This window comes from Astyanax mexicanus, chromosome 18 (genome assembly GCF_023375975.1).
Source record: "Astyanax mexicanus isolate ESR-SI-001 chromosome 18, AstMex3_surface, whole genome shotgun sequence".
Lineage (NCBI taxonomy): Eukaryota > Metazoa > Chordata > Actinopteri > Characiformes > Acestrorhamphidae > Astyanax > Astyanax mexicanus.
The window spans coordinates 26,042,999-26,054,607 of record NC_064425.1 but is presented as its reverse complement, the minus strand read 5'-3'; the positions used below and the strand labels follow the sequence as shown (position 1 = coordinate 26,054,607).

At 40.1% G+C, this 11,609-nt stretch overlaps 1 protein-coding gene across 2 annotated transcripts in view; it reads left to right on the top strand.

Annotated features, from left to right (window-relative positions):
• The first annotated feature begins 1,993 nt into the window (after window positions 1-1,993).
• The window catches only part of LOC103028362 (uncharacterized), a 32,706-nt gene continuing 23,090 nt past the window's right edge, over window positions 1,994-11,609 (top strand). The window contains exons 1-2 of one of the 2 annotated variants that reach the window (XM_049467165.1): window positions 1,994-2,329; window positions 3,419-3,479. In XM_049467165.1, coding sequence (XP_049323122.1) covers window positions 3,443-3,479 — 37 coding nt within the window. In that variant the 5' untranslated portion in view covers window positions 1,994-2,329; window positions 3,419-3,442. Of the gene's footprint in view, window positions 2,330-3,415; window positions 3,480-11,609 lie in introns of both variants that reach the window. The other variant, XM_049467164.1, reaches the window with a different exon arrangement.

Genomic DNA, 11,609 nt, shown 5'->3' with positions numbered 1-11,609 from the left:
AAAACTGATAAATGATAAGTTAAAGTTTTGCAATTTAAGCATAACTAAAGTAAGTGTAAAAAAGTGTAAAAGTAATATTAGCAAAAGGTATGCCCACACTAAATAAGAGTAAAACAGTGTCAGACACACTGTAAAAAGTGTAGCCCTGCTCAAATTAAAAAAATTGATGTCCATTTGTTGCATCTAAACTATTTGACTTCACTCAATCTAAATAAAGTCAATTGTTACAACCTTATTATTTTATTTTGACATAAACCCTATTACTTCACTCGACCCAATATTAATTATTCACCTTGATCCAAGTTAAATTCTTTACATTTCAGTTTCGGAACCAAACTAATACATTTAAATTGAACCGAACTTAAAAAAAAAAACATGGCAGCATATTCAGAAGTTCCAGAAGTTACTGTGGCGTGGAAGAGGACGGATTACCAGCGAGATTCGTTTCAGTGCTCTCTTGCTCTTTTTATTTTGCTCTGAGGAGGACACTAAGAGCTGGATTTACATGGGATTCCACTTTTGAAAGTAAAACTAACTACAGCTCCAACGCAGCTAACCCCACTCCCACACACAGAAAACACACAAAGGGTGAGGCACAAAACAACCACATAACTGATAACTACATGAATAATACTAGAACAGTGATAATAAAACATGACATGAAACTCTGGGATAAACAGTAACATAAACACGCAGAAAAACACCCACTTCCCCCAACAGGGTGAGCTCCCATAATTCCTTGCGCCCCCCCTCCAGTCCCGACGCCACAATACCATAGCATGCGTTGCTATCTCGCGAGCGCGTTCAGGCACTTTCTCCCTCTCTCATTCTCTCTCTCGCGAGCGCGTTCAGGCACTTTCTCCCTCTCTCCCTCAGTGCTCTGAAGCACTTCTCTACAACTTCTCCCGTGCTCCACAGTGCGCATGCGCAATTCATGTTTGATTCAAATTAAAAATATTACATCCTTATCTCTTTTCTTCGAGTATGATTTCAGTGGAACCAAAACATTTGGTTTATTTCCTTCAGAATTGTAATTAATTTAGTCTGAATCAAAATTGACACATCAAAATTCAAAAAGGTTGAGTTTCACAATAAAGTCAATAATTGTACTATGTGTTCAATCATATTTATTAGCTTGAATGAACAGCTCCATGCTTCACTTTTTACAGTGCATAGTATTATAACTGTTTAAATGACGAAGCACCTTTAACCTGAAGAATTAGAACTGAGTTGTTATATCAGAGAAATTCAGAAAATACATATTAGAGATGATTTCAATAAAAAGGATAAAAAGTCGATTGAACTACACAGAACAGACAAAAATGATGGAGTTAATAATAGACACTAAACTAGTGCTGGGCGGTATGATTTTTTAAGATTCTGATGGTTTCACAGTATATCACTGTATTTTTTATTATTATTTATTTATATATTTATGCTTGACGGGGCTGTGAGTTACTCTACTGTTTGGAGTATATTTAATATAAAACTCTAAGGCTTTAATTTAAGGCTTTGATTAGTATTGGATTTACTTTGCCCCACAAAATTACATAATATATGAGGTAATCAAACTTTATTAGCAGAAAAAAAGCTGAAGAATGTAAACAACAGACCTTAAAAAAGATACGTCAGTAACTTAAACACGGTTTCCTTTACAAAACTAAATATTTTAATAAATAATTTAAGCCATTAGAACCATTACAGTATTAAAATCATCCACAATTCCCTTCTTTCTCACAGCTGGGAACAGCGAGTTATAGTGACAGTATTTGAACACCCAGCATGTTTCTTTGGTGGTGCTGTTCTAGGGTTCAAAATTGTGCAACGGTATAGCGTATGAACAGGCATACCGCCCAATACAGCTAGTGGAAGTGTACTGTCTGGAACAATGGTGCTCTTTAAATATTTTTGAAATTAGTTGGGGATGACGTCATCCAACATCCTGTCCTCAGTAACGCACTTGTCACTGAATGCAATTAAATCCTTACAGAAATCCTCCAAAATCTATTGAAAAGCTTTCTCTGAACAGTGAGAAGCTCTGTTGTAGTGGAGGTTCCATTTCACTGCATGTGTTTTCATGCTCAGCACACACGTGTCATACTGAAAGTAGCTATATTAGGAAGAGGCAGGGTCTTCATCTACTAGCACATGTTTTTGCAGTGTTTTTTTTCTGTCTGTGCACAGGGTGGAGTTTATCTTTCTTTTACTGATAAACTAAAAACCAATCTTATTAGAATCTGAATAAGCAAATTTTATGGCTGTTAACTGTGCCATTGCTGTTATCAAAGCAGCTGTTTGAGACAGGTTGGCTGATTCTCACGAGAGGAAGGTAAGATATTTAAAATTAAGCTTTAGTTTGAGATATATTTATATATATATATATATATATATATATATATATATATATATATATATATATATATATATATATATATATATATATATATATATATATATTGATATATAAAAAATTAAGAGTTTCTCTGATTTTGCTATTTATAGGTATATGTTTAAGTAAAATTAGCATTGTTGTTTTATTGTATAAACTATGGACAAAATTTCTCCCAAATTCCAAATTAAAATATTGTCATTTAAAGCATTTATTTGGAGAAAATGAGAAATTGCTGAAATAAAAATAATGATGCAGAGCTTTCAGATCTGAAATAATGCAAAGAAAACAAGTTCATATTCATAAAGGTTTAAGAGTTCAGAAATCAATATTTGGTGGAATAACCCTGGTTTTAATTAGTTTCCATGCATCTTGGCATGTTCTCCTCCACCAGTCTTACACATTGCTTTTGGATACCTTTATGCCACTCCTGGTGCAAATCATCCATCTTCCACTTGATTATAATCCAGAAATTTTTAATTTGGTAAAATTAAGGAAAAACATCATCATTAAGCGGTCTCTTATTTTTTTACAGAGCTGTATATATATATATATGTATATGAGATCTGCCATATTCTGTACATCATATATCATCATTGTCCAGTAAAAAAACAAGTATCTCCAAAACAGCATCTTTACAGGAGACAGAAAAAATGTTGTTAACTTTCAATGGAAGTCAATGTATAAAGAGAGTTTATTCAGGGTATTTGGAGAATTTCTATTGGTCGATTCATCAAGGAATTCTGATACAGTGTACATTTTTTTTGTGTTTAAAATATTTAGCAAACTAAAAATCAACAAAAACTAAGGTATTATTTTCATTGGACAGCGTTGATATGTAGATTGCAGTTGTGGTCTTGTATTTTGGAAGTACAGCTTTGTTTAAAATTATTTTAAATAATTTTTAAAATATACATATGCACTAAGCAGTCACCAGTTCAGTGATTTCAGTGTCATGGTCATAAATTTGATGATTTATTTAGATGTCTAATTCAAAAGTGAATGAAACATCTCTCTTATCGTCAGAAGGTCTGTTGGTCTGCTTTTAAGAACATGGCAGGACTTTTTCTACTGCATGTCATTTTTCAAGGTACAGTGAGTTTTTTTTCTGTTATTTTTAATTGTTTCAGAGTGTTTAGTTATTTATGCTGTGTAAAAAACAGATGTATTACTATGAGGATTTGTCTAATGAATGTTTACTATTATATTAATAATATATAACAAATATGTCTGTGTAATGGTTAAATAAGGCTCTCTGTGTATCTACATTATGTTTAGCTTATGCAAAAAATATAGTACCACATTTCCCCAAATGTTTTGATGGATCAGCTTTATGTATTTTGTTAAAGCTTTTTGCTTATTTAGCTTGATAAAAAAGTAATTCAAACATTAGATTTTGTTACTGTGTATTTAGCTCTTGCTCAACATCCAGTTTACACAGTAGTCACAAAAAAATGAATAATTAAGAAAGCAAAATTCACATTGAATTAATTCATTATTTACAGAGTGAACCATTTCAAGTATTTATTTCATTTGATGTGGATGATTATGGTCTACAACTAACTCAAACCAAAAGTCAGTAAACCCAGTCTCAGAAAATTAGAATATTATATAAGACCAATTGATACTTTTGTTAGTGTAGGCAGGTGCCCAGTCCTGCTGGAAAATGAAATCTCCATTAAGCTTGTCAGCAGATAGAAGCATGAAATACAGTCCAGAATTATTAGGCAAGTTGTATTTGAGAGAATTATTTTTATTATTGAACAACAACTATGTTCTTAATCAACCCAAAAGACTCATAAACATCAAAGCTTAATTTGGGAATTTTGGACATTGGAGTGTTTTTTTTTTGTTTTTTGTTTTTTTTAGATTTGACTAACTTAGGAGGATATCTGTTTGTGCAGCAGGTAACTAAACTGTGCAGAATTACTAGGCAACCTAATAAAAAACAAATATATACCCATCTCACTTGTTTAGTTTCACCAGTTAAACCAATATAAAAACTCAAAATTTAGAAATAAACATTTCTGACATTCAAAACAAAACCAAAAACAAATCAGTGACCAATATAGCCACCTTTCTTTACAATGACACTCAAAAGCCTTCTATCCATAGATTCTGTCAGTTTATTGATCTGTTTACTATGAAATTGCGTGCAGCAGCCACCACAGCCTCCCAGACACTGTTCAGAGAGGTGTACTGTTTTTCCTCCCTGTAGATCTCACATTTTATGAGGTACCACAGGTAGGCCTTTTTAAAGGTTTTTAAACCTAGGTAGGTTTTTTTCTTTTAGACCTTTACTGTGCAGCCATGCTGTGGAGTATTTGGATGCGTGTGATGGAGCATTGTCCTGCGTGAAAATCACATTTTTCTTGAACGATACCGACTACTTCCTGTACCACTGCTTGAAGAAGGTGTCTTCCAGAGACTGGCAGTAGGTCTGGAATCTTCATTCCATCTTCAACCTAAAAAGGTCCCACAAGTTCATCTTTGATGATACCAGCCCATTCCAGTACCCCACCTCCACCTTGCTGGCGTCTGAGTCGGAGTGGAGCTCTCTGCCCTTAACTGATCCAGCCTTGGGCCCATCCATCTGGCCCATCAAGAGTCACTCTCATTCATAGACTGTGTATAGTTGAACAGAGCATCATCTCTCAAAAGTGAAGCCACCACAGGTCGGGCGCCCCCTGCTGTTCGGTTTGTAACGGTGGTTTTACATGTATTGTACTACTGCGCATGTGCGCCAGAGCTGTGTTCTCTCTATGAAGACGGTGAGCTAGCTGTAGTATGGCCTCCGGTCTGATGTACCTACTCTAAGCTATCTGGACAGTAATGGGGAGATGCGTTGGTGCTTATGTACTATTAAACCCGTCTTCTACCCCGCATGGAGTGTGTCCTGTGTGTGTGCCTCGAGGGAAGTCAGGATTAACCCATTTCAACCCATCGGTCACAATTGTGACCAAAAATGTTTTATTAATTATAAGCCTCTAAAAATGTTACTGGTTAATTTCCCAATACTCTATAAGAAAATATTGAAATATTACAATGTTTCAATTAAATGTGCGCAGTATAATTTTTTTTGAGTAAATTGTCACATGGCCAGAGCTGTTTACTTCCTGGTTGCATCTTGAGAAGAGGATGGCTGCCTCAAAGCTCCCAAATAAAAGGTTGGTAAAGTATGTTAAAATAAACATAGAAACAAATATTTTTGTACACATGCTCCCTAAGTTGTTTAGTTATGACATATGCATTTGTAATTAGTCAAATGTCTTTGGTGTGTTTGCAGAATGAGCAAACATGTAAACAGTCACAATTGTGACCGGTGGGATAGAATGTTATATCTAGATGCACACATACTTAATATACAAACAAATTTCTTGTTGCATCTTACCTATATTTTTTTTATTTTAGGATGACTGATTTTAGGCATGCAACATTGCTATCATACCTCAAAATGAGAAAGATTACGGGGGCGAGTAACAAAAGTAACCCAGTAGTTACTTTTACTGGTAACTAGTTACTTTCATAGTGGAGTAACTCAGTTAGTAACTCAGTTTCCTTTTCGGAGAAGTAACTACTAACTATAACTAATTACTTTTTCAAAGTAATGTGCCCAACACTGGTTACTAACAGTATACACAACAGTTTACATCGTTCCTGAAGTTTTGAATGAAGTATTTGACTGTAATGTACATTTAGTTGCAAATGTTGTACTAAAATATTATACCAACATTAAAATATTTGCACTAAAGTACAATTTAAAATGTTTACAAATAAAAGTTTCAATACATGTTACACTAAAGTGATGCTGTTACAATTTGTATTTGAAATAAACAAACAAGGTTAACATATTTTGAGCATATTTTCCATGGGTCTTAGTGTTTCTATGGTGTGGAAAGTCCCAAGTTCCTGATCAAGTATTCTGTTTCAGTAAATGCTGTCAGAAGGCCCTTATTTCAACAAAAAAACTATTTGAGCAACCTTTCATTGAGAATACGCATATCATCCCACCGGTCACAATTGTAACCAGTAATAAAACACACTTTTTCATCTACTTTTCTCGTTTTTTTGGAGGAAATAATTTTTGATTATTTCAAAGGGTTACTAATAACACATGATTTGCATATTTGCATGTCTGGGAAAAATTTGGGCATAAATGGGTTAAGTGTGTTTTCTCTGCTAGCTCCTCCACCACACGCGTTTTCACCCATTACAAGTGGCGCCCGAACTTTTTTTTTCCCCTCCGGCTCTCGGATGAAGCTAGTTAGCTCCGGATGCTAACTCATCAAGCTAACTGGACTCTGACTGTTCATTCTGAGGTTGCTCTGTGGAGTTTTTGAACCGAGTGTGGGACTGTGCTCATATTTTGGAGTTTATTCGGTGAGTGCACCCGTTTTTTCCACTTTTTGTCTCTCCACTGTGGATCGCTGCTAATGCTGGAGACTGTTAGCCGGCTAGGCTAATGCTAACGCTGCCCGGCCGTGTTGATATCCGCGCTGATGAACTGTATTCATTAACGGCGGACACTTTTTACGTGCTTTTTTTACTTTTTCGAGAGGTTTTTTTTTGAAACAAGGATCGTATTTTTGGGACATTGAGTATCTGCCGCAAACCTTTTGCTCGCTGGACCTGTTGAATGGACTGTACTGACTGCTTGTGTATTCGCCCGCTAGCTTCACTAGCTGCTGCGCGCGGGACTTTTTTTCTCTCTCTCATTTTGGCCTCACTACTGCCTGTTTTTCGCCTATTTAATGGAGGACTATTAACGTAAGCGTTTTCGCTCACTGACTGAACTCTCAGCTCGTGGTGCGTGTGTAATTGCGGACTGTCTTCATGTCCAGCGCTGCTGCTGCTGCCGCGTGACGTCAGTGTTGGGGTTGGTGAGAGAGACGTTTCTCGTTGGACAATTTGGGGGTGTGTTCACAGGGCATCACAGTACATCAGACAGGTGGGAAACATCATTCAGAGTGCAGATAATACTGAATCATCCCTGTGTGTATTGAGTTTTCTATTAATGGTTTAAGCAGAAGGTATTTTATCAGTATAAATTGCATTTACTGTTTATTTTCCTCATATAATTGAAATATTTCAAAAAGAAGAAGGGAGAAACTTACATTTGAGCCTGTTATATTTCTATGTATTTTATTTCTATATTTTGTTTTTGTTTCATTTCATTAACTGGGGCTGGTTAATAACAGTATTTGTATGGTGACAATTTTTTTTCTTTTTTCTTTTTTTTGGTACATTTTCTTAACAAAATGTCTGACAGCGATAGTGACTGTGAACCACGTGACTTTAGTCCTCAACCACACTCTAGTGATATGCAGGTCCAAATGAACCTGTTGAGACAGGAAATGGGAGTTCTTAGGGACTGTTTAAGTAGTTCCTTGCGCATGCAGACTGAAATCCTTAAGCAGTGGGAAAAAGAACCTGAGCCCTACACTCCTCGTCATGTAGTCACATTTTCTGACCCACTTAGTGCATCCACACCCCATCACATCAACCACACTAGTCAACCAGTAGGTGTTCAAGCTTATGCTCACAGGGCTCCTGAGGTTCACAAAACCACTACTCACCCAAAGCCAGAGACATGCACTGGTTCGGGGGCTACAGGACTCAAACTCGACCCATGCTCAAATAGTGTGTTCTTGTCTGGAAAAAAGGCAAATGCTTCTTGCAGCAGTGTCAGCTGCTCAGGTGGTCATCTGTTGTCCGACTCATCTATTCTCAGTGGCACTTCAAGGGTTTTGACGTCTCTGTTGCAACAATCCAAGCTCGAACCTCCTGTATTTAGTGATTTGGGAAGTGTTTCCCCAGAAGAATGTCTTCGTGCTGTGGACTCTTACAAGCACGATGTGGGGCTGTCAGATGCCCAAGTCCTGTCAGAACTGCCGAGATTTCTAAGGGGTGAGCCTGGTCGCTGGTTTCAGGTGCTCAAACCTCATCTTCGCAACTGGTCCCAGTTCTCTGAGCTTTTTCAAAAGGCCTTCCTGCCATTTGATAATCAAGAAAGAATTTGGAGAAACATCCTGGACCATGTTCAAGCTCCCGACGAGCCCCTGCCAACTTTTGTTGCACACATGCTATGTGAATTCGCTAAGCTCAAGAATCCACCTCCTGAACAGGAGCAAGCTGAGATTATTTGCAAACATGCTTTAGAGAAGTATGCTGTTGCTCTTTATGGCACACCTGTTCCGTCTGTCGCAGACCTGTTGCTACGAGCCCATGAACTGCATGCAGCCCTTGGTCACCGCGATCGCAATAGACCACCACCTTCTCTTCGTAAGCCAGCTAAATCTGTATTCTGCTATGGGTGTTCCTTGCCTGGTTTCACTGCACGTACTTGCCCACAGTGCAATTCTTTGGACCCCCAAGAGGAAGAAAGCGGGTCAGGTGCTATGTTAGAGAGAACCGGTGATGACTCCCAAATATTACAATACCGTGGCATGTCACATGTAGACAGGGGCCAAGCAAAGAAAAAGCGGCAGCCCCAGGGAAACTTGCAAGGGGGGAGGCCGTATCGACGAGGCACCCCTCCCCCCAGGAATTAGCTAAGCCTCTTTCTAATGCCCCTGGTGTCACCTTTCTGGGACACATTGAGGACACCACGTCCACTGCCTTCTGGAATACCCCATTCTGTGTCACATTGAAGCTTAAAAACCATGTTGTGACAGCAACCTTAGACACCGGAGCTTCACTTTCTGCCATACAAGCAACATATGTAGAGAAAGATTCAGACGGAAAGATCAAGTGCACGCCATGGACAGCTCCTCCTTTAAGACTGGCTGATTCAGCACACTGTGACCCAATTGGTGTTACCTGGCTACCAATATGGTTCCAGGGTCAACGTTTCTTTCACCGATTTGTAATTCTTAGCCAGATGGCTTCTCCAGTCATTCTGGGAATGGACTTTATGCTCCGTGCATCCGTCACCATACACATACCAAGTAGAACTGTGTCTATCGGTACCCAGGCAGACCAAGACGGGGGTGTATTGGCTGATGCACCAGTTCCTAAGGAAACACTGTGTACACTGGAGGGTCCTGACCTTTCCTGCCCACAAGGGGAAGCCAGTTCCATATCAGTTAAGGTAGGAGAATCTTCATTAAACCATGACCAGAAGGAGAAATTGCAGGAACTTTTGGGGGACTTTCAGGGTCTGTTTGCTGGCCGCCTTGGTCACACCACGCTAGCAGAGCATCGTATCGAGACCGGGGATGCCAGGCCAATTAACCTCCCCCCCTATCGCACCTCTCCGCTGAAAAAGAAACTTATCGAAGAGCAAATACAAAAAATGTTGGAAGAAGGCATAATCGAACCAGCTTCAGGTCCATGGGCAGCGCCAGTTGTCATTGTGCCAAAAGCCTCCGGAGAACCAAGGTTTTGCGTCGATTACAGAGGACTCAATCAGGTGACCATCAAAGATCGCTACCCACTGCCAAGAGTCGACGAATCATTAGACTTCTTGGCACGGGGAAAGTTCATCTCTACTATTGATTTAGCCCGAGGGTACTGGCAGGTTGGGGTCGAAGAAAGTTCAAGGCCAAAAACTGCATTTGCCTCCCACTGTGGCCTATTCCGTTTTAAAGTTTTACCGTTTGGCCTTTGTAACTCACCTGCCACTTTTCAAAGGCTTATGAACACAGTCTTGGCGGGACTTGTGTATAAGTGTTGTGCAGTCTACCTTGACGATGTGGTGATCGCGTCGCCAACTTTTGATCAACATCTCCGCGACCTGAGAGAGGTGTTTACAAGGCTCGAATCGGCCGGACTGTCGCTGAAGCTGGGCAAGTGTCAGTTTTGTTTGGATGAACTTAAGTTCCTGGGGTACAGAGTCTCTCCTGAGGGAATCCGACCTGACCTTGACAAGGTAAAAGCAGTTACAGAATTCTCAGTGCCAACTGATGTGCGACAAGTAAGACAGTTTTTAGGTCTGACTAGCTATTACAGACGGTTCATAAGTGGATTTGCAAAGCAAGCTGAACCCCTGTTCGCCCTGACCCGACAAGACTCTTTGTTTCTATGGGATGAAAGCTGTCAGCAGGCAATGGACTTCTTGAAAGAACGCCTCACCTCAGCACCCATATTATGTTTCCCTGATTTTGAGCGCACTTTCTACCTGCACACAGATGCATGTGACTTAGGACTTGGTGCGGCGCTTATGCAGCAGGACGAAACTGGGAAAGAGGTGGTGGTGGCATACGCCAGTCGCACTCTGCACAAATCTGAAAAACCCTACTCAACAACTGAGAAAGAGTGTCTCGGGGTGATTTGGGCTCTAGAGCATTTTAGACCTTATATTGAAGGTCTTCCAGTTACAGTCTATACAGACCACAGCAGCTTGAAGTGGCTTATGTCTCGGCCAAACCCGTCAGGTCGACTTGCAAGATGGTGCCTTAGGCTCCAGGATTTTGACATCAGAATCATTCACAAACCAGGTGCACGAAATCAGGTGCCAGATGCGCTGTCACGGAACCCCGTGCAGTCAGACCAGGGCCCCACTGACCTTCTTCCAGAGCATGCGGTCATAGCAGGCCTAGACCTCCGTGCCCAGCCCATGGTGGAACTGACCGACAAAGAGCACTTACGGTGTCTTCAGCATGACGACCCAGCCTTGTTGAATATTTTCCAAAAGTTGGAGAATTCCCAGTGTATTGAGTCTGAGGAGGACTGGGAGACCAAGTTCACTGTGCATGAGGGACTCCTGTATTACAGAGAAGGCAGATTTAGCTGTAGCTTACACCCTCTGAAGGAGCTAAAACTTTATGCCCCGGAATCCATTAGAGGTTCCTTGCTGAATTATTTCCATGATCACCCGACCGCTGGTCATCTGGGCATTACGAAGACCCTCGCTAGAATGCGCCTGCGTTTCTTTTGGCCAAAGATGAGGAAGGATGTAAAGACGTATGTGCTCTCTTGCCCAGTGTGCCAACTTACCAAACCTAGTCAAAAGAAACCTGCGGGTCTGCTAGTGCCTATCCATACCAGTGAGCCATGGGAAGTCGTTGGTGTTGACTTTGTGGGGCCGTTACCCCGCACAGCGTCTGGAAATGCTTATATTCTAGTCTTTGTTGACTACTTCAGCAAGTGGATAGAGGTGTGCGCAGTCAGAGAGGCCACAGCACAGGTCGCCGCGAGCAAGTTTCAGAGTGAGGTGTTTGCCCGCCACGGGGCCCCAAAGTACCTAATTTCAGACAGGGGTACGCCGTTCATGAGTGAA